A 24,197-nucleotide genomic window follows, 5' to 3' on the forward strand; every position below is an offset into this window, starting at 1 on the left:
TTTGTTTTTTTTTTCATTTTTTCAAATAAAGAAAAAAAAAATAACCTAAAACCAAAAAACAGAAACAAGTTGAAATAAAATCCATAAATAAACATTGTGCGTTCCAAATTGTCACAATACATACAATGTGAAAATGTGGCAGAGCAAAGCAACCTGTACTGGTATATTTGAATCATATATCTATATATGTACGCAATTTCTTACTAGAGGTATCCCCAAAGTACTTTCACCCAGCATTTCAGTGTTGGATTGGATTTGTTGCATGAAAGTCTAAAGAGCGTATTGCTTGCTGTGGTTGCTTCACAATAAAATTGGCACTTCCTATGTAGCAGTGTCCTCTGAAGATGATCAGCAGATGCCCTGATGTAAGTAGAAAAGCTGTCACAACCCCACCCCTAATTTGGCTACCTCTTTTCCTATTTATGAATATAGACAGGGGTATAACTTGTATAATTTGACATTGTTTAGGACAGGGGTCTTCAAACTATGGCCCTCCAGTTGTTCAGGAACTACAATTCCCATCTTGCCTAGTCATCTCTGTGAATGTCAGAGTTGTACAATGCCTCATGGGATCTGTAGTTCTGCAACAGCTGGAGGGCCGTAGTTTGAGGATCCCTGGTTTAGGATGACATCTGATGACAGAATGGTGTTAGACAGGCTGTGGAGGATGGTCACTATACAGAGCTAATTCCAAGATTAACATCTTATTACTTTTACTTCTTTTACTTTTAAATCTAATTTATTCTGAATAGTCTTTATTTTTATGAAGTTTAGCAATAAATATACAGTGCCTTGCGAAAGTATTCAGCCCCCTTGAACTTTTCGACCTTTTGCCACATTTTTTGTGAAGAATCAACAACAAGTGAGACACAATCATGAAGTGGAACGAAATTTATTGTGTATTTTAAACTTTTTTAACAAATAAAAAACTGAAAATTGGGCGTGCAAAAATATTCAGCCCCCTTAAGTTAATACATTGTAGCGCCACCTTTTGCTGCGATTACAGCTGTAAGTCACTTGGGGTATGTCTCTATCAGTTTTACACATCGAGAGACTGAAATTTTTGCCCATTCCTCCTAGCAAAACAGCTCGAACTCAGTGAGGTTGGATGGAGAGCGTTTGTGAACAGCAGTTTTCAGTTCTTTCCACAGATTCTCGATTGGATTCAGGTCTGGACTTTGACTTGGCCATTCTAACACCTGGATATGTTTATTTGTGAACCATTCCATTGTAGATTTTGCTTTATGTTTTGGATCATTGTCTTGTTGGAAGACAAATCTCCTTCCCAGTCTCAGGTCTTTTGCAGACTCCATCAGGTTTTCTTCCAGAATGGTCCTGTATTTGGCTCCATCCATCTTCCCATCAATTTTAACCATCTTCCCTGTCCCTGCTGAAGGAAAGCAGGCCCAAACCATGATGCTGCCACCACAATTGTTTGAAAGTGGGGAGGGTGTGTTCAGGGTGATGAGCTGTGTTGCTTTTACGCCATACATAACGTTTTGCATTGTTGCCAAAAAGTTCGATTTTTAGTTTCATCTGCACCTTCTTCCACATGTTTGGTGTGTCTCCCAGGTGGCTTGTGGCAAACTTTAAACGACACTTTTTATGGATATCTTTAAGAAATGGCTTTCTTCTTGCCACTCTCCCATAAAGGCCAGATTTGTGCAGTATACGACTGATTGTTGTCCTATGGACAGAGTCTCCCACCTCAGCTGTAGATCTCTGCAGTTCATCCAGAGTGATCATGGGCCTCTTGGCTGCATCTCTGATCAGTCTTCTCCTTGTATGAGCTGAAAGTTTAGAGGGACGGCCAGGTCTTCGTAGATTTGCAGTGGTCTGATACTCCCATTTCAATATTATCGCTTGCACAGTGCTCCTTGGGATGTTTAAAGCTTGGGAAATCTTTTTGTATCCAAATCCGGCTTTAAACTTCTCCACAACAGTATCTCGGACCTGCCTGGTGTGTTCCTTGTTCTTCATGATGCTCTCTGCGCTTTAAACGGACCTCTGAGACTATCACAGTGCAGGTACATTTATACGGAGACTTGATTACACACAGGTGGATTCTATTTATCATCATTAGTCATTTAGGTCAACATTGGATCATTCAGAGATCCTCACTGAACATCTGGAGAGAGTTTGCTGCACTGAAAGTAAAGGGGCTGAATAATTTTGCACGCCCAATTTTTCAGTTTTTTGTTTGTTAACAAAGTTTGAAAGATCCAATAAATTTCATTCCACTTCATGATTGTGTCCCACTTGTTGTTCTTCACAAAATATTACAGTTTTATATCTTTATGTTTGAAGCCTGAAATGTGGCAAAAGGTCAAAGTTCAAGGGGGCCGAATACTTTCGCAAGGCACTGTATACTGGGATAAAACTAAAAACCCCTTTCCCCCTATACTGGCCCAGCACAATCTTTATATCTTAAGGCTTCCTGGGTGCAGTCAGCCGGCTTAACATTAGCATAGTAACATAGAGAAAGCACTGTAGTACAGGGAAAGATGGATGGTTGGAACCTGGGTACTGTTAGCCAGCCTAACACAGACTTTACATCATCTGGCTATGCTGGATAGATACACAGAGAAAGCATTGTACTATAGAAGAAGATGGGGGGGTTGGAACCTTGCTACTGTCAGCCAGTTTAACGCAGACTCTACATCATCCGGCTTTTTTACATAGTAAAATATGAAGGACAGCATCCTGCGGGGGGAGGATGGGTGGTTAAGACCTTGGTACTGTAAGCCAGCCTAACACAGACCTTACATACAATGCTACCTGAATTCCCCACGTTTATAGAGTACTCCATGCAGATTCTGAATTCCCGTTTACTGTCTGTGATGATTTCAGCATTAGCACTGAGGCTGCATTCACATGTCAGCGTTTGGATCGCGGGCAGAACCGCCGCGTTTCCGCCCGCGATCCGGAGATTATTGCAAATCGCGGGACGCCTAGCGTTGCCCGTTGATTTGCAATAGCCCCCCAATCGCCGAGCGATGTTGCCGCGATTTCCGCCTGCCGAATCGCGGCAACATCGCGCAAACAAAATCGCGGGACGCAATACGCTCCAAAGAAGTACAAGAGCTTCTTTGGAGCGTATTGCGTCCCGCGATTTTGTTTGCGCGATGTTGCCGCGATTCGGCAGGCGGAAATCGCGGCAACATCGCTCGGCGTTTGGGGGGCTATTGCAAATCAACAGGCAACGCTAGGCGTCCCGCGATTTGCAATAAATCTCCGGATCGCGGGTGGAACCGCGGCGGTTCTGCCCGCGATCCAAACGCTGACATGTGAACGGAGCCTGAAGGACACGGAGACAGCTTACTTGTATTCACTATACTTACCCTGCTCTGTAAATTTTTATTCCAGGTTTCGGGGATCGACTTCTGAGTGAAGTAAAAAAATTAGCACCGAAAGATGTAAAAATAAGGGTATGTTTTTTTTTTTTTTTAAAAAATGCAATTTTAAATTTTTGCTTTCCATGTCCACTTTGGGTAGATTCTGCTCATCTTGCATAAATAGGAAGCGAGGGGAAGTCTCCATAGTGGGGAATGGCAAAGAAAAACACGTTTGGCTTTCTAAATATTCAACACTGCATGCAGTGATGTTGTTAAAGGATAAGTTCACCTTTCATAACATGTTAAACCCATATTCAGGGAGTAACATGTAGCATTTTAAGGAATGCACTGGCCCCAAGCGTGACCACTCGGCCGTGTCCCTCATTCACAGTCCTCTATGAATGGAAAACTACAAGGTCCAGCAGCCTTTGCAGCTGTCGGCTTATAGTTTTTACTGAACTACCACGGCGCTGTGTTAGTTCATTCATTCTTCCTGTCAGAATGTATTAGGTTCCTGGAATGAGGTACGAGCAAGCCGATACATTGACAGATATGCAGAAGACTTGCATGGGATCAGCGATCTGCTGATTGCTGGTGTAGTGCTTTACAGGCCCCCAAAACAAGAAATATTAAATGCACAATTTTTTTACCTACAAAAAAATGTGCATTTAAAATTTTTGTTTAAAAGGTGAACTTATCCTTTAACTTTTTCATTTAGCCATACATCCAGGTTTTTTTCCCTGCCTATAGAGAAAAAGGTGCTGTACTCCTGTACAAGGAGCTACATCTTTATTTAAGCCTAATATCTCTAGGAGGTAGACATGATGGACCGAACAGTCGTCCACGTTTACTTTTATTTTCATGTCCCCTCAATGGCTCACATTTTGTGGATGGCCACACTGGTAGCCTAGTCACATAATGAAATGTAAATGAATCGGCCTAGGCATTACTGAGGTTTCCTACAAGACATGCACTGTTAGTTGGCTCATGGACCGTGAGATGTAGATTTGTAAAGGATGATTTTCACAAAACTTAGTTTGTAATTGCATAGGTTTTAGGACCCCTGTCAGATTTAAATTGCTGTTTGTGACCCCCACTGGGCAGATCCCTCCCTTCCTCACCTCCTGTGTGGTTATTTGGACAGGGAGTGAAGGATTCTTTACAACAATTCTAAAGAAAGAAAAGAAATCCATACGTGTACGACCAGCTTAATGCTTCCCTTGCTTAAAACATTTTTTTCCTGCTATTTGTGACTTTGTTGGAGATTTTCTCACTTCTTTGAACAATGACTATAGAGGAAGAGAGATTAAATCTCATGTCCTAGTTAAACCATGGCAAAATTCCTATTTCACACCCTCTTCAAATTAAGATTGTTTTTAGATGAGACCAGAAAAGGTGGAAGGTTAGCATACATAGCATAGGCTATTTGTAAACTGGATTAGGGGTTTTAGTTCTATAGAAGGTAATGGATTGTTTGGAAAAAGTTTGGATTGTTTGGAAAAGGGGGGGGGGGTACTAGTAGTAAATATACATACTGTACATTAAGGGGAGTTTGCTTTTTAAAAGGTGCTTTTTTTTTTATGTAATTTTTTCATTTTTTTTGTCTAGATATCTGCTCCTCAAGAACGATTATATTCTACATGGATTGGGTAGGTATTTTTGTTTTTTGTATGTAATTTTTATTGAGCAAAAATTATGAAAAACAGCAGGAGTTAACTGGAAATCATTCTTGCTGGCTCATTCAGGATTTGAAGTGCTGGTAGCCTTAATAGAGGGAAGAATAGAAGAACCTTGGTGTTTGAGGAGGGGACGGTACAGAAGAGGTTCAGAAATAGTTGGGTTAAGTGGAGAAGTTAGGGGAGCGAGGGGGACAGACTCAGTTTTTGATTAATTTTTTTTAATTTAACCTCTAACGTAAAAGTGCACAGAGAGTCTTTGATTAAAAAAAGATGTTACCTTCTGGTGATGCATTTCTTCAGTATTTGCTCACTTTAAATTGCTTAGGTTTTGTGACAGGTTTTCTTTGACCCTGACTTCTTGATCTATAAAATTGCACACCACAAAGAAATATAAATAATCAATGAGAGGCATCTTCCACACAGGGCAGGCTCCGCTGCAGTCCACTTGCTCAGCGGCTTATCTGTCTGCTGTTCCCTGCTGAACAGGCGGGTGGCTGGTCCAGGTGTGCTCCGCTTATGCAGAGCAGACACATCTGGGTGGTCAGATGTAAACAGACTGTCTATTTACACCGAACTGCCATCTGATCCGCCAGACAGATTGGAACGATCCCCATGCGTGTGTTTAGTGTATAGGATCAGATCAGATGTCAGCTTGTGTAAATGGACACATAGCCGTCGACATCCACAGCTCCACAGAGAAGACTGGAGAGTCCGATCGGGTCTGCCTAAAAAGTGACAGTTGGACCCGATTGGTTCGCTAGTGTGAAAGTGGCCTAAGTTAATTGTTGCACAGATACTGCTACTCCTGTTACAATAATACAGATACAATTAGATGTGTGCAGATGCAGTCATGGCTGAATTATATTTCTGTCCCTTGGATTCCAAATATTAGTGCATATGTTTTCTGCTTTAGATATTAGATATAGAAGTACTGTCTGTACTATAAGAATGTTAAACAATCTAGCAACCCATGTAAAGTATGAAAAGGTATAGAAAGCTACCATTATCAGGAACATTGGCAGGCTTTAATGCCGAGTGGTTGCATATATGTGTTTTATAGGAAGGTTTTACTGTGCGGTCTTAGCAACGTGACTGAGCTGTGGATAAGGCAGCACATAAATGCTTACATAAGATCAGGAGCTTCCAATCATGTGACTGCTGTGACAGCAAATCCTATCAGTCACGAGATTGGAATGCCCACCTCCGCCTCCCAGCATTTAGATCCTTTTAAAGGCTGGGGGGGGCGAGGTTAAAGCTGTCATTTGGGTGACTCAGCCACTGGTGACACTTTGCAGCAAGTGAGCCAGTTACCTCTCTTGAATCTCCTTGCTGGCCCCAAATGTGTCAAATCTTGCTCGTTAGCAAGAGGACAGCAAGAGAGCAACATCTCACTGGCTTGCTTAGTGAGGAAGTAATTCCATAGAGGGAACATTATCTAGCTGGCATGTCTGAAAGAAGAAAATGGTTGCACACCACCACGGAATCCAATGAAGAATAGTACTTTATTCACATAAGTGGTACAAGGTACAGCAGGGTAGGACAGTAGATGCGTTTCACACGACTGCTACGTGCTTGTTCACTAGTGAACAAGCACGTAGCAGTCCTCTGAAACGCGTATACTGTCCTACCCTGCTGTACCTTGTACCACTTATGTGGATAAAGATCTTTTCTTCATTGGATTCTGTGGTGGTGTGCGACCATTTTCTTCTTTCATGCTTCTCCTGGTGGTGAGCCGAGGTTTAGCACCCACCTTGAATCGTGGACTTTGACTGGCCTGAGCGGTGTTATCTCTCTTTATTGTTTAGCTGGCATGTCTAGCAGGGTTCCATTTTCCATAAAGACTGGTAAGTGGCCTCTTAGCAGTCCTGACACTGGTGAGCTGCCAGTAAGGCTTCACTCACCCCTGAGTGCAGGTTTGTTTTTTTTGCTGCACGACCGCACAGGGCAGCTCATTTACTTGATGCGTTCAAAGCAGAATGACAGATGAGATCATCAATGTGCTTCTTTATATTTCACTGTCTAGTGATGGAGGAAGGGGACTTGTAAGTAAAGGTCCCCCTCCCTCGTTAGACAGCTGTGTTAAACTCAGGAGTAGATGGACATGAGTACAAAGCTTTTGGCAGGTAATAAAGCTCTCATATATGCATTACATCTGTTTAATTAATTATTTGCCTAAAGATCAGCTTTAAACACTGCTAGCATATTCCCAGTAATACAAATTGAAAAATGTTTTACATTTTCTCACCTAAGTAACCTCTGAAAAACCAACAAACTTTCTGACACCATTAGAAGTTATTTGATTCCATTTCAAATACACATTTTACCTTTTCAGTGGATCTATTTTGGCTTCTTTGGACACCTTTAAGAAAATGTGGGTCTCCAAGAAGGAATATGAAGAAGACGGACCCAGAGCTATCCACAGGAAAACTTTCTAACGTCCCAAAAGACCAAGTCTCTGTATCAGTCCACTTCAGTTTAAAACTCGCTTTTTGAGTATGAGAGTGTGGTCGGGAGGTGACTGGTGGGTGGGTGTGAATGTATGTGTCTGTATGCGCTCTCCAGCATGCCAAGAAGTCGTCAAACGAGGGCAGAAGATCTGTAGAGGCAACTGAAAAAAAACCCATCGGAGAGGAAAGCCTTTATCCCATTCCTATTTATGTGTTATGTTGCACCAGGGTCTGTAAATGGTCTGTTGCGAAAATATTTTATCGCATTATAGCCTATTTATCCTTAACAGATTACCGTACATAAAAGTTTAAAAAAACAAAAACAAAACCCAGCTGGCAGTAAATTATGAACTGTTCACTGACGTACGTGACCCCTGCACTTAATCGCCACACGGGCCTTCCAGAATTACATTTTACTTGAGTAACAAAGAAAACATGTTTCTTGAAACTATATGTCCTACTAGTTTAAAGACATTGTTTTTTGGAAATGTTTCTATTGCATGATAATAAAAGATCAGTATAGTTATATAGTTAGACATCTGGAATATTTGATTTTTTTTTTTTTCTGTGTTAGAATATCTCTGTGACAAAGCCTGTCTGCAGGTCAGTGTAGGTTCCAGGACGTTCATCTATAGAATTTTTCAGTCAGGTAACCCGTAATGTCTGTTCTGTGTTCATACTTCAATGCAGAAACTAGGAGGGTTAGGTAGCCCTGTCTTTGTTTTGGTTCTTTGTATACTTGGGAGGAGAGGCCAGTTGGGTAAACCTGTTTATTCATCATTGGATGCTTGTTTGCCTGGGAGAAGAAGTCAGCAAGGTAACCCTTTTCCTCCATCCATGGGTCTTTGTAAACCTAAGTAGAGAAGTAGCCAAGTCGGTAAGCCCGTCTCTCCATTCTTCGGTGATGGGAGCCAACTAGTTAACACTGTGTCCCCATTCTTGCCTCCCTGTATACCTTGGAGAAGGAGCCAACTAGGTAACCCTGTGTCCCCATTCTTGGCTCCCTATATACCTGGGAGATGGGAGTCAACTGGGTAACCAGGTCTACCCATCATTGGGTCCTTTTACACCTGGAAGGAGGGGCCAATTTGGTAATCCTGTCTCTCCATCCTTTGGTCCATGTATACTTAAGAGGGCTAAGTGTCACTCTCCTAACTTTGTTTCTATCCTTTTTTGTTGTTTGCCCTACAAAACAAATGGCATCGAATACCACTATAACTTGAAGCAAAACTATATAAAGTCTAACATTTCTGTCTTGGTATATATTTGTCTACTTTTGTATTATTTGTTCACTTGAGTTATCTGCTGAAGTTTTTTTTTCATATAAATGTTTAGTTGGCACAGAAAGAGGATGCCCTAAAGGTTTTTTTTTGCCACTTTTTTTTTTATAGGGGAGCCACACGTGTGGTGTAATTCTAATATAGTTTTATTACCCCCCTTGATGAGAGGTAGACCAGCTTTATACAGACACGGTTTGCATGGGTTCCAGCTTCCTTCCTTGTCAGCATGTACCTGCTCTATAGAAATGTCACCCATTGGGGTTATTGGTAGACCATTTTAGTATTTATTTCTCCCTTTTTATGAATGCTTAACACTTTATATTTATAAGTGCTCTTGAGTCATGTTCAAAAACCATCACTGAAGATTGTTTAATGTCGGCCTTTCAATGTTTTGTTCAATCCTTTTCTGAAGGAGAATTCCATCCAAGTGTGTTGTGTGGAAGGGGTCTTTAGCTGTTTTGTAAATATTGCTTATATCTGTCACCTCCGCTATAGTGAGCGTTTTTTAAAACGTATTAAGAAAAATAATGCTAAAATCTGTTAACCAAAAGTATAATAAATCATCTTTAGCTGATCTCTGTGCTGCAGTAAACTGAAATCTGATTAACACACTTCTGCTCGCTTTGCATCATTCTAGCCTGTTGCATTGTCTTACTGCGTAAATCTTTTATATACTTGAAGAAGTAAAGGTCCCTATATACTTTCTGCACAAGGGGACAAGATGGTTTTTGCTTTGCAGATGGAGGTAACAGTGGCAAGCAATACTTACACTTTTGTTCCACCCATAATCACTTGTGTGGAATTCAGGAAAATCTTCCATCCGCACAAGAATAATTGTAAAAACCTATTTTTTCTTCTTTAATAGTTACTTGGTCTTCATCACATAGGAAATTACACTTACCACTGATAAACAAAGTGCAGCTGAAAACATTGGTTCCAATCTGTCACTTTATCTAGTCTACTGCTTCATGATTTGTATTTATGAACTACTGCTTTAATACATCAACACTAAATGATAACTTCAGCTCAACTATATAATGGATTGGTTTATGTATTGTTTACAGTAGTGTTATTATACTGGTGTACTAATCTGGTAATTGATGATGATGTAGTAACACTAAATGGTGTTTTTAATGTGTCTATTAACAACCTTATACAGGACTTTGTATCTCTTACCCCTGTGAGAGATAGCTAGTAGAATAATAAGACTGGATCTGAATCCTATTGTGCTTGGGTAACGCATTACAACCTATGCTTTGGAAGTAAGGATATCATTTGCATGCAAACATAATGTTCCAAAATCTATTACTGATATATGTGACATTTGGAGCCATACAGGGTATCCTTCATCAGGCAATGAGGTGTACATGCTCCTATGCACACACAGTTTAAACCGGCCTTTCTCAATGAGGGTTTATGGGGTTCCTTGAGCTGTGAGCAATAGCGAATTCATCTCCTGCCTACAATGACCATAGTGCGGGGAGATGGGGGCGGGCATCACAGTTTTTACAATTAGCTTTTTTATATACATTTAATTTCAGGATTATTACTGAAAATTTAGTATAGAGCAGCAGGGTGTGAAAGTGATCTTTCCTGGGTGTCATATGTGCTAGGTATGTCTTATTATTTGTTCTTATTTAGAACCTTTTACAACATACCGATCATGCCAATGCACCATGAACCGAAACTGTGGATATATTTGTTTTTTATCCAAAGGTCTCTGAGACTTGAGTTGACACATATTTTAAGTTAGGAGTACCTGCAGGGGAAAAAAGAAAAAGGTAGAGAGATTGGTGTAAAACACATCTTCACAACAATGAGCAGATGTGAATGCAGTGCCGTCATGGCCAAAGAAAGAAAGCGAAAATTGTATCATCTATGGTGAACTTTACTCAGTATTGCAGACTGTTTATAACTAGGAAAACAAAAAGGACAGGCTTTTCTCTATGCGTTGTCATGCTTTATCCTTCCTCTGCCCCTTGCTAAATAAAGGGTGCACTCAAACCAGAATCTTAAAAACTCCATTCACATCCTTTCATTTTTGTGTACCAATTTACAACTGTTATGTATTCAGTAAAAATCCCTAAATTTGGTTGGAAAATAGTTTCTAGCCAATGGTAGACTTGGTAATCATGCCTCTTTTAGAAAAGTTGACTTATTTAGTGTGCAAACTGCATTTTCTCTTCTTAGCGGACCAAGTCAATTAAACAACTGTACTCCAAATGGATTTTGGTTGGACTAGTGCAGGCTTCAATCTTCTCTGGGCCCATCCCGCATGGCTGTTGCAACTAAAAGTCAGCTTCTCAGCTGAGCTTCCTAAGTCACCCAGCAAAGTAAAATCACCATACTGTTTACCACTGGGTATACAGTATCCAGACCCCTAGTCCATTTCCAATAGGATGTTCATCAGAATGGCCCCCAGTTTTAGCCAATGATTACTACATTGACCTACAATAATCCTATCTATAGATAGTTTGGAAAAGGTGCAAAGTTGGACTGTTTTAAATGTGTTTGGGCTCTTGTGGCCTAGAATAGTTTTATTTTATTTTAATAAATGTTTGCTTCTATAAAAGAGAACACACACTAAAATTGACAAACTGCCAATGAGGCTTCTTTGTCACGGTGCCTGCATTCAGACCTCTTCCACAGGTTACTAATTAATGCAGTAACTGTCAGTAGAGACATGCTGTTAAAAGACAAGGGCTGCTGCATTTGTGTGATATATGCCCCCAAAGATTACCAATAAGAATGTATGGAGAATTTCCTTTTAACAAGTTTTTTTTTTTTTTTTTTTTATATCATGGCATTTAGACTAGGAAGTGCCTGCCGTCAATACTTATGGGTGAAGCAAAATTCCAGCTGCTGCTATATTTTTTTTATTCTGGAATACTGGTTGCATTTGTCTAAACATGGGGCTCTTTTTTGCTGCATGTCATGTAACAAACAGTATTAATGATTAAGTCCTACAAGCATCAAAAATTATTCAGGTCAGCACCATTAGACCAGTATTTTGGTGGACAAATAAAGGCTGTTAAGGAAAAGATGCTGTAACTTTGCCCAGTGAGGGGGCAGAGTGACGATGCCTCCTGATCGCCCACTCTTTCATTAAGGTATATATAATACAACACTCCCTCATTGCTGCAGTGTCCAACCACCTGAGTAGGTTTCATTGATGGAGTGTACACCGCTAAATGCCATCACTGTTTCCTAACCCATCCATATGACCATGTTTGTACAAGGTGATTAGACACACGAGCTTGACACCGTTACACTGGAGGGAGGAATTAAATGCACTCCCTATACCTGGAAGCCCTACTATAATGCAGCAAATGAGCAAGGAGGCAAAACAGTCTGTAAGTGCCTTGTTGGGGAGTGGGTTATCAGGACTCAGTTACTTTAAGATGCTGACAAGTCATGAAAATATCTGTATAGGCCTTAAAGCTGAATGCCACCCTTTTAGACAAATGATCCAGTGTAATGGTTAACCTTATAAATGACTTTTGTGTGTGAAGATGCTCTTGAGGTATCATCCTGCTCCCCACAAATCTTCAGCCTATTCTTGTCTTTTGAGAAGTGTAGAATAAATGTAGACATCCAGGAATAAACAGTGCAAGTAGCAGCACCCACTCAGATTTTTTTTTTTTTACTAGGTAGAATCATCATTGCAAAAAGGAATTCCTAATGCCAGACACAAACTACTGCATCTTGTCTTGATTTTAATAAAGAAAACAGGGGCTGCCATTTACTTGCTGCTTTGAAGATGCTAGTTGCCTGGCTTTGGTACCTGGTTGTGAATAATTGAAAAGGAGTATGCAGACCAAGAAAGTTACACATTCTTGCATACCTGTACTAGGTCAGTGACTACTGTAGCTGGTGGGTTGGCATTAAAGTCAAGTAATTCCTTTTTAGTAAAGGTCAGCTATGGCTGTCTCCATGTTTTTATTGGGGTGGGTTAAGTAAGGTGTAAACCATAGTTTTTTGGGATTCTTCTGGTAAATCTTAAACCATATTGCCCTGAACACTCGTAGTTTAATTAGACCTCTGTTTTAAAGCACATATATGCCACTTATGGCCCTAGACATTTTTGTTTAATGACCGTAATTAATGTTAACTTTTTTTTCTATCATTGTAATAACTGCCTGATCCTGTACGTTGCATAAGAAACTGTCAGCTGGTGATGCCCAAATAAAATTTAGAAAACTATAATAAAAATCCTGCTTTAAAAGTGTGATGTACTGAGTGTGAAGTGCTTGGATCAAGCTATGGTAAGTTGCGGTGAAACCACAAACCCAAGTGTACCTACCCGGTCATGTAGTTTTACTACAAGGTGCCAAAGCTTGATGAAAATTGACTGAAGACAATGCAGTGGACAAAATAGACAGTTTATTTGTATGGCAAGACATGAGTTGAGTCAGAGCATGGCAGTGATACAGCTGGTCACCGTATGGGAATGACATCCTGAGACAAAATGAGGTATATGTTCACACATCTGGGCTTTCAATCAACAATGATGTGCAGAATGCAGTAACCAATAAACCACAATCAGATCTATCACCACTCTGAATGATTACTGCATGTTGCATGTGTATCTTTTGCCTTTGAGCCCTTTGCACATTGTTCAAGATTAGTTATATTAAAGGATTCAGTTCTAATCCCCCTGCAGCAACCATTTAGGCTTAAATAATCTAAACTCCAACAAGAAAATTAAGAGTGGAGACAGACTGGTTGCGATAGTCAAGGTTGCCGTAGCCCCAAGTTTTATCAGAACCATTTAATGGATATACTTTTGCATTCCCTCATACTTCACCAAATAAAAGCCTAAAGTAGAAGTTCAGTCAAAAACAAACTCTAAATTTACTGGCAGCCACATTCTAAAACTAATCTAACCCTGTAAAGCAAAAATCGCTATACTTACCTTTTCTGCAGCCAATCCTATCCGATCCTGCGCTGAGCTGTCAGCGGTGGCTTCACTGTTTAGGCGTGTGCAGGAGAAGCAGCCGACAACGGAAGCCCCATAGTAATTCTGATGAGTTGATGGGTGATGTCGCTTCCCAGGTGTTGTTGGCTGTCTCGTGCACACAGCAACCACCGCTGGAGACCAGATCGGCTTCAAAAGAAGTATGTATGGTCATTTTTGCTTCACATGGTTAGTTAGATAGATTAGTCTTAAGCTGGATACACACAATACAATTTTCTGAAGATTTTTTCCTTTAGATTTACCAAAACCATATAATATGAGGTCAGACCTAAACACTTTCAATTTGTATGTTATCAGGCAGGCCCTTGCACTACATAGCTGAAGGTAAATCTAAAGGAAATCTACCAACAAAAGTTGTATAGTGTGTATCAAGCTTTAGAATGTAGCTTAAAGTAGATTTAGAGTTAGGGCTCTTTCACACGGGCGTTCCTTTTTTTTTGCCCGATCAGGTCCTTTTTTTTTTTTTTGTAATGGACACGGATGACACTTGTGTCATCCAGTCCGTATGTCCGTTTTTCATCCCATCCGTTTGCAGGTGAAAAACTGACATAATGCATGTCTATGTAAATACGGATGTCTGCGGATGACACCACTGACATCCGTTTTTGCTTCAGTTCCGTTTTTTGAAAGGAAGAAAAAATAGGGTTCTCCTCCGTTCAAAAAAACTGAACTGACAAAAAACGGATGTCAGAGGATGATCATCCGATGACATCCGTATTTACATAGAGATACAGTATGTCCGTTTTTCATCCGCAAACGGATGGGATGAAAAACGGACATACGGAACGCCCGTGTGAAAGAGCCCTTAGTTAGTTTTTTGGCTCAACTTCCACTTTAAGCAACATTCACACTAGCCTCCTACATTTGGAATACTTAGGCCTCTTTCACACAGTCCGCCTCCGTAGGCGGATCCGTGTTGCTCAGCAGGGATTGATCTGCGATCCCCGCTGAGCCGGCGGATGACAGCTCCGTCTCCGCTTGCAGAGCGGAGAGGGAGGTGTCTCACCCCCCGCTGCCCTCTATGGGGGATCGGATGAGAGCAGACCGCCTGTCCACTCTCATCAGATCCGATCCGATTACTGAATGGATGGAAAAATAGGGTTTCCATCCGTCCAGATTTCACGGACAGGATCGGATACGGATGGCAGCGGGTGTCAGCGGAGGTGTCTCCGCTGACATCCGCTGCCCCATAGAGCTGCATGGAGGATCCGATCAGATCCGCCTAAAACACTGACAGGCGGATCTGATCGGATCGCCCGTGTGAAAGAGCCCTTAAACTACTTAATACTTAAATTTTCTGGGCTGTATAAACAGCCTCCTAGATCAAGTTCTCCTATGTTTAAAAGGACTTGCGTTTACCTATGTATACAAGCGTTTACAGTTTCTAATCTGCCCTTGGACGCACAGAACTCTGTTTTCTCTGAACACAGCTTAACTGAATGCGCCTTAATGCAGTGTGAATTACACCATTTAAAATAATTGCATGTAAGAAATGTCCTACAAATGCATATAACACATGTACTGTATATCACTGCTAGTGTGAATGAGGCCTAAAAACTGCGATGAAATATGACAACATATCCCAGCTCATAGTTATTGCATTGTTAAAGAACAGACATTTTATCTGTGCACACTGGTCACTTCCTTTTTTCTGTTACGGTGTGCTGGTATAACACCTTAATTCGTAAAACCCCAATAACAGCAAATGCTCATAATGTAGAACATGAAAAAATAAGAATATATCTTCATATTGATGGCGAACATCAGCTTTGAAATCTCTGCCAGTCTGCCTAAACAAGTTTAAATGGCATTGCTATGCTATATGAAATCGACCCTAATCTGGCCTTGAAAGTGCCTGAGTTGACAAATGAGGTTAAGGGTAGGCACCTTGTAGGACATGTAAGTACTTGTATTAGTCTTCAGACTGATACCTGTGTTCCTTGGGTCCTAACACCATGCTGTTTTCTATGAATTGAAATTACCTTCACTTTGCTAAACCCATATTTTCAGCTGTTGTACACCTCATTAGACTAACAGGAGGTGAAGCTAAGCAAAGTAAGGGACAACACAGCCTGGGCTTAGGATATAGGGATCTCCATTGGGACACAAGGATCTGAAAACCAGACTGAAGCTAGTTATACAGGGAGAGAATTGTATTTGGTTTGTAATGATAGAGCCAGGCAGAAATGTGTCAGTGGAACAGCATTTGCATCCGAACAGATGCAGGCACTATTCAAGTATTCCAAGCACCAGCTTCATTGGCTGTCAGAATACAGTAGCCGCAGTGGCACATTCATTCATGTGCCCTGTTTAGCGTGTATGGACGGATCTGTAAGATTTCTTTCAGCCTGCAACATGAACAAAAGAAATCTATGTGTTTATAGCCAGCTTGACACAAGTACTTGCAGGTTTCACAACATGCCCACTGTTATTACCTTAGGCACTTTCTTATCCTGGTCTGGTTCACTTTAGCATTCAAAGATTATGTCCCCTAAAGTGCACCTGTCCTCTACACATTTAAGCCTTTCATATTGTTGGAGGAAACAAATAACCCAGTTCATCAATTCCATGGGAACTTACATAATCGCTGCTTTGTGCATAATTCTGTAGAGTTGGTGCTAGTACACAAGTCATTTAAAGAATGAATAAACTTAGCACAAAACACCACTACCTCCACTGTGAGAAGGAATCAGGTACTACAATTAAAAAAAGCCTCCATCACATATAGGACAGAATAAGTTGGTCCCTTTTGAAATTAAAAGAGAGAAAAGGTTAAAAGCATGTAAAAAAAAAAAAAAAAAAAAATCCCTAAATAGAGAGAAATGTGGAGGCGGACTTTAGTTTAAAGACACCAGTTGCCTGACTGTCACATGTTCAGACTTCACTGGGTTGCATGCTTGCCCCAGATCAGTGACTACCCAAGCCAGCCAGATAACTAGCATTTTTAAAATAGAGAATAGCATAAGCAGCTCCAATATATCTCCAATGATAAGTACATGACCTTTGTGCCATTGTATACCAATACCAAAGAAGGAGGTCAGTGGTCATGATCTGGTCAAGGATAGCAAAGGCAAAATTTGGCAATGTCTCTTCAGTGGTCCTTCATATAGTTTTTACATCTGGAGGAATACCGTTTTGAGCCTGGCGATAAGTCTTCACAGTGATGAGCCGTTTTCCATGTAAAGTAAAGTGTGACCAGGAGAAGAGCTGCAGCAGAGCACATGTAATTGGGATGAAAACAAGGAGATAGAAGCATCCTTGGCGAAGAGTGGTGGTCAACACGCGGCTGGAATCCATATGTGGCTCGGTACTGATATTATTCATAGCATCCCGCTGAAATATGTCATATCCTGCAATAAAATAACTGTATGTTAACACAAAACATACACTGAAACCAGTAATTACTTTATTTGCTAACTGTACTGCTTCATAGTCACCGCATTCAAATAATAATCCTGTCTTTTTCCAGTGACTTCTTATTCCAGTCATTATAATAAAAAGGGTATGTTATGTCAAAGCATAATTATAATGAAGAAAAGATCTGGGTAAAGTCTATTGATCTTCAATAGATGCCTTCCTTCAAACAAATACTGATAGCAGTTACTTGGGAAGAGCACAGTGCAGGGACATTTAGCAAGTAATCAAAATATACTGCATCTTCCACTGGCCTGACATTTGTAAACACAAATCTGATGAGGTGCTTTGGGTCAGCAAATATGGAAGCTTTTTTTATTTTATTTTTTTAGGGTGCAAGCTTAAAGATGAACTGTGGTAAGTAAACTCTACCCTTTCCGTGTCCCCCCTCCCCCAGCACTGCAAGGGTTAAATGCTTGATTAGTCTAGGGGTGCAAGGTTAACTACTTCTGGACTGGAAGGTTTTCCCCCTAATGACCAGGCCATTTTTTGCTATATGGCACTGCGTTACTTTTAATTGACAACTGCGCAGTCGTGCGATGCTGTACCCAAATAAACTTGATGTCCTTTGTTTTCCACAAATAGAGCTTTATTTTGGTGGTATTTGATCACCTGTGCAATTTTTATTTTTTGGGCTATAAACAAAAAAAGCAACAATTCTGAAAAAAAAAAAAAAAATTTTTACTTTCTGCTGTAAAACATTACCATTTTAATTTTTTCATCATTTTAGGCCAATTTGTATTCTGCTACATATTTTTGGTGAAAAAAAATCCCAATAAGGGTATATTGATTGATTTTCACAAAAGTTATCGCGTCTACAAACTAGGGGAAATATTTATGTCATTTTTATTTACTAGTAATGGCAGCGATTAGCGATTTTTAGCGGGACTGCGACATTACGGTGGACAGTTCGGTCACCTAAAAAATTTGTATAACAATACCACAGTGCAAGAAAACAATTCAACACCCTCAAAAGTGTGACAAGTGCTACTATGTAACCATATAAAATAGAAGTGTAAATTAAAAAACTAACAAATAAATCCGTATTATCCAAGCAAAAAAATTAAAACGAGTGATAATTATGAAAAATCCTTATACAAGCAAGTGTCCAGTAAAGATGTTCATGAAAAATAAATGTATTACTTTTTTAATTTATACTTCTATTTTATATGGTCACATGGTAGCACTTATCACACTTTGAGGGTGTTGAATTGTTTTCTTGTGCTGTGGTATTGTTATACAAATTTTTATTATGAGTTATTGAATGATGAGCAGCAGCAGGAGTATTTGAGGTGTGAGATAATTAATCAAGCACAGGGTAGACATTTTCAGTCACTAATTTATTAGATCAGTCAGTAATTTAATATATTGGTCACCTAACTGACATTTTGACACTTTTAGGGGGACCAGTGACATTACTACAGTAATCAGTGCTAAAAATATGCACTGTTACTGTAATAATAACACTGGCAGGGAAGGGGTTAACACCAGGAGCGATCAAAGGGTTAAATGTGTTCCTAGGGGGTGCCTTCAAACTGTGTGGGGGATGGGCTTGCTGAATGAAAACAGAGACCTGTGTTCCTAAATAGGAGGAACACAGGATTCCTGTGTTCATCACTGACAGAACAGCAGTCTGCTGTGTTTACAACAGCAGACCACCGTTCTGTCTCCACGGGGATTGATCGCGGCTGCCCGGTGGCAATCGCAGGTGCCAGACCCGCTTATTGGCTCCCCCTGTTGCCAATCCACGCGTGCGCGCCCCAACTAGTGGTCCTGCGAAATACAATGTACAGTTACATTGTTTTGCAGAAGAAAGCCGACTTGCCGCAGTATATGTACTGCTAGCGGTCAGCAAGTGGTTAAGGTGTATTACTTACTTTATCCCTCAGTCCAGTGCTGCTCTCTTCTGCCTGAAGCTGTAAGCATGTCCCTCTGCATCATCACATGTAGTGCTGGGCTGCCTACTCTGCTTTGTTAGAAGCCAAGCTTGGGACCAGAGCCCCAAATGCCTTAGAGAGGAGGAAGCGCTGGAGCAGCCGCACAATTTGAGGGAGCTTTTCAGAAACAGAAATAAAAGATATAACACCTTATCCCTGCAACTCTATACTAAAGCAGAAATTAACACTTGCAGCACAGGTGGAAGGGTACTTTGTGTAATTCCTGACATTCAGCTTTAAAGGACTTAAAGTGTTTGTTGCCCTAAAAAAATATATATTGAACCTGATCCTTTAAAGCATGGTATAGCGCACATTGCTTGTGCTGTGTAATTTGGCCCCCTGTATCACCTGAAATGCCTGGCTGATCTTGCCTGGCTCTGCCCTCCCCTCTGTAAACTAACCACGGTTTATCATGGCTTCTGAGCCCTGACAACATGGTCAGTTTACATGCCTCCGTCATGCTTAGCTCTCAAGTCTGCTCTCCCTGTCCTCTTCACCCCTCCCTGCCTGTCAGCTCTTACGAGTGCCTGCCCCTCCCCTCCTGCTGGTAAAATTACTCCTAAATGTTCATGAATTTGCGACTCTAGACCCCTCCCGCTGTAGCTGTCAGATCTGAAGAGGGGAGAGCTGAGTGGCGCTCTGAAATCAGGTATAGAACAGCCTTCAATTTATAAAGCACAGACAACTGGGACACTTGTCATTAGCAAACGGGGAAGTTTGTGTAAAAATAGAGTGGCTTAACAACCACTTTAAGCCTTATACACACTACTGTGTACAAAAATGACAGCTCAGGTCAGAGCCACTGTACTAACAATCCAATATTAGTACAGCGATCTCCCCTGTTGAGCTATTGTGTTCTAACAGGGGGGCAGCCAGTGCTCTTAGCCACTGGCTGGGACGTTAATCTGGAGCCAGTCAGCAGACCTTTTTCAGTCATGAGACATATGGTTGGCTTCTGTCGGACTGACTGGGCTACCTATGGCCTACCCCCATCCTTCTGTTGTTACACTTTCCTGGTGGTCTAGTTTTACCATGTTACCCTATCATTGAAGTAACACAGTAATGTCCGTCTCATCTGGATGTGATACCAGGTGAAGAGTCATAGAAAGACACAGGCCCATTTCACTACCAGTGCTCTTTTAGGTCAGATCTGGGAAAATTGCATCCCCAGGGCCACATCTGGCCCTTTAGCTGTCCCTGGCCGGCCCTCAATGCCTCCATGGTCAGCATGCCTCACTTAGCCTGTCAGCTTCCTCCGAGGCACATTGACAGATGTCCGTGTGATGAGCTATAAGAACTGGAAGGAGAGAGCCTGAGGAGCTGATCAGTACAGCGTTGAGGCTCAGTTCTAGTGGAAGATCGTTGCCTAGGAGACATCCCGACGCTCTCCCACCACTCCATTCTGTGGCCAATTTTTTCCTGTGTCAGGGCATGCATACTGCATACTTCATGAGCCGTGCACCTGCTCCTCACTCCAAGATCAGGATCTGCAGAAATCCCCCCTGGACCGATCTCAGGCTCTCTCCTTCCAGTCACAGTGACTTTTAGAGGGCGTTTGACAGGCGAGGAGGTGTCCTATTGACTGATAAGCTGTGCAGCTTGTTAAACTCTGCAGCCCAAGTTAAAAATGCCACAGCTGTGGCATGTGAACAGCCAAATCTGGCTGTTATTTTACAGTTTGGGTGAGCAAACCAGGGCTCAGCCACCCTTTTTACCACCTACCATAACCAATCTAAAAGAGACCTATTTCATGAGCAGTTGTACCTATTATTTCTATCGCCAGGTGTTTGTTTTCTATATATTTATCTTCTTATGGACCTTCCCAGGTCAAAAATTAATATGAAGCTAACCTAAGTTCTCATCTGGCCCCTTCGGAAATGAATTGTACACCCCTGCTTTGAATTTAGAGGTTGGCATGGGTTCCCTGAGCAATCTCTGACACTCAGTTTATGTGACCACTACCAAATATAATCTTTATCGGCTATCTATAATGTGGGTGGGGGATTTTTACAAATGACCACAAGTGGGAGGGGCATTCTCTCCATCGAGCACCAATGTAGGAACATTCTTCCCACTGAGCAGCAATGTAGGAACATTCTTCCCACTTCTTCCCCTCTGACCACCAATTGAAGAGGGTCCTTCTGCCACTGACCATCATTCTAAGGGGACCTTTTTGCAATGGCCCACAATGTAAGGAAGCATTTCAATGACCACTAATGTAAGAGGGCATTCTCACACTGATCATCAATGATCAATATCAATATTCACTGTGTTTACTTGGTAATTATAATTTGATTCATCTTATTGTTATTGCTGAAAATAATTGTCTCTTAAAGAACAGCTCTGCGTGTCAAACATGCTAAGTATACCACATCCTTTATTTATTCTTATATCTCAACTAACTCTTAACATTAATAAAAAATAACCTTAACATAGTAACTATTAGCAGGGGTTCCCAGAGACCTGAACCTAAGTCACATAATTAGGCTGAAAAAAAGACATCTGTTCAACCAAACAAAAAAAAAAAAAAAGCCAATAGAAAACCTCAATACTATACTCACAGTTGACCTAAAAGGAATGCAAAAAATAAATAAAGCTTGATCCCATTTGCTCCAGCAGGAGAAAGATTTCTTCCCGATACCCAGGAGATAATCAGATATTCCCTGAATTAACTATTCCTAGTGTTATTACTTATAAATGTTAGTATTCAGTTATATCTTGTAGATTTAAGAATGTATCCAGCTCTCAAAGCGGAGTTCCACCCAAAAGTAGAAGCTCTGCTTATCTGCTTCCTCCCCCCCTCTGGTGCCACATTTGGCACCTTTTTGGGGGAGGGGGAACGGGTACCTGTTTGACAGGTATCCATCCCACTTCTGTGAGAATAGGCCGCAGCAAGGTCCCTCAGAAGTTCGGCCCCTTTCCTCCGTCGCCGGGCCAGTTAGAAAACATAGTGGACTTCATGCATGCGCAGTAGGGAACTGGCTGTGAAGGTTTCCCTTAGCAAGAATGGCGGCGGCAGCACCCGAGAGCCGATCCAAAAATTGGCTGGGGTGCGTACATCGCCAGATCCCTGAATAGGTAAGTGTCCTAAAATTAAAAGTAAGCAGCTACTTATCCTCTAATCCTCTGATCCTGCTGCAACTAGTTCTTAAGGGTATCTATAACACAAGTTCACAGCTCTTACTATAAAAAAAAAACTTTCTGTATGTAGAGATTAAAACACTTTTCCTCCAGATGTAAAAAGTGCCCCCTTGTCTTCTGTAATGACCTGAAAGTGAACAACTGAACACCAAGTTCACTATATGGACCACTTTTGTATTTATACATGGTGACCATATTCCTCTTTATCTCTTCCCAAGTGAGAATAAATTCTCTCTTGAGAATTGACAAAGGCTGCACCAGACCCAACTCTTTATAAAACAAGACTTTATGTTCTGGCTATATACCTGTATATACACACAGCAACCATGTGCCAGCGAGAGGGGCAAAAGTTTGGCCAGGTTTAGTAACCAAAGCAACCATGCCAAACATCAATGCCGAGGCGGCCTGTTTCCTGCGATTTAGCACAAAGTCTTCATCCACCAGATCCGAGATGACCAGATTCAGCAGCTTACATGTTCCTTCAGTGAAAACACGATTGCTGTAACAGGAAAAAGAAAACCTATTTTAGTTAAGGCATCGTACAAAATATGGTATGAACACAATGGCCTGTGAAATACAAATTTATAAACGGTTTAGGTGTGTCAGGCAAAGAAAATATATAGATCCATATATCGCACATAAAGATCCTGCATTATATGTTAGATAGATTCCTCCCTTTTCACCAAGCTAGATGCTTGTCTATAGAAGCTGTAAGAAGGTTAGTTGTAGTTTCTATTTTATAGTACCCACAAAAATCACTCATAGCATCTAAAACAATTGCTTCAAAGTGGACCTATTTTTATTAGCAAATATTCTGCACAAGAAAAAGTTAAGAAACCTGAATTTCTGGTTTACCTGTAAAATCCTATTCTTGGAGTACTTTACAGGAGACAGGGTATCTTCATTACGATAGTGGTTAAGCTGCCCCCCCTTCAGGTGATTGGAAACTGACAGGAAAAAAAAAAAAGACAGGAAACCCCCTTGCCAGGCATAGCCACTACCAGCTAGACATAACTTCAGTTTTGTAGCACACAGGGCAGGGACATGAAGTTCCATCCAAGACAGGATGGAATGTGCTTCCTCCTGAGCAGCCCAACCTCTAGTGCCTCCCTGATGATTTATGTACGCCGTGGCATTGTCTTACTGAATCCTTAAAGGATGGCCCCTCTAGCTGCACCAACCAATGCAGCGTGGAAAGAAAAATGCTCTTAATTCCAGACATATTCATGGGCAATGACCTCTCCTGCAGTAAGCAAGTTACTTAACCCGAAAGATTGTTCAGAACTCCACCTCAGACCACCAGGATAGAGGAAGGAACAATTTTGGCATTCACAAAATTATCCACCAATCCAGAGATAGTCTCGTTGTGGGTTTTAACTGCATCAGGGAATTTAACCACTGTGTCCTCCTGTTCCATGCCCATAAGGCATTCAGTTGGAGGGGCCTGGAACCAGGACAATCACTCCCTGAGATAACAGGTGATCAACCAAGTGCTCAAAAAAAGACAGTCCCTTGTTTGCAAGTTCAAAGAAACATCTGAAAGCATAGCATTTAAAACGGGAAAGCTCTGAAATTCCAGCTTGTAACCTAGAGCCACTAGGTTGCAAACCCAAATGTCTGCAATCTCCCCCTGCCAAATATTCATGAAGGCCTGCAAACAGCCCCTCCCCCAAACAAGTGGGGGCGCCCCTGCAGTACTTGTCCCTTGACTTAGAGGGCTCTGTATTCCATAACTTCTTGTGGAACTTGGCCTGAGGTTTTGGCTTGGAGCCAGAGGCTTGTGTTTGGTAGAAGGAATGCTTTTTGGAAGTGGAAGGAGTGGCAGGCTCTTGCATCCAGGTCTTTGATTTCTTTTTAAGTGGCAACAGGATACTCTTGCCCACAGTTACCCTTTGGATGCAAATATCCAAAGCAGGACCAAACAAATGTCCCCCTTGAAAAAGTAAGTGTTCAACCTTACCTTTACAGGGTAACTTGGCTGACCAA

At 41.2% G+C, this 24,197-nt stretch overlaps 2 protein-coding genes across 2 annotated transcripts in view; one reads left to right on the forward strand and one right to left on the reverse strand.

Annotated features, from left to right (window-relative positions):
- Positions 1 to 7,995, forward strand: part of ACTR1A (actin related protein 1A) — a 34,187-nt gene extending 26,192 nt beyond the window's left edge. Inside the window, exons 9-11 of the mRNA XM_082267351.1 lie at positions 3,367 to 3,428; positions 4,944 to 4,984; positions 7,347 to 7,995. Of these exons, the coding sequence (XP_082123477.1) occupies positions 3,367 to 3,428; positions 4,944 to 4,984; positions 7,347 to 7,449 (206 nt within the window). The 3' untranslated portion in view covers positions 7,450 to 7,995. The remainder of the gene's footprint in view (positions 1 to 3,366; positions 3,429 to 4,943; positions 4,985 to 7,346) is intronic.
- Positions 7,996 to 16,539: 8,544 nt separating this feature from the next.
- Positions 16,540 to 24,197, reverse strand: part of MFSD13A (major facilitator superfamily domain containing 13A) — a 40,678-nt gene continuing 33,020 nt past the window's right edge. The window contains exons 7-8 of the mRNA XM_082268410.1: positions 22,517 to 22,710; positions 16,540 to 17,069 (exon numbers count right to left, since the gene is read on the reverse strand). Of these exons, the coding sequence (XP_082124536.1) occupies positions 16,822 to 17,069; positions 22,517 to 22,710 (442 nt within the window). The 3' untranslated portion in view covers positions 16,540 to 16,821. The remainder of the gene's footprint in view (positions 17,070 to 22,516; positions 22,711 to 24,197) is intronic.

This window comes from Pelophylax lessonae, assembly GCF_965119305.1.
Source record: "Pelophylax lessonae genome assembly, chromosome: 9".
Classification (NCBI taxonomy): domain Eukaryota; kingdom Metazoa; phylum Chordata; class Amphibia; order Anura; family Ranidae; genus Pelophylax; species Pelophylax lessonae.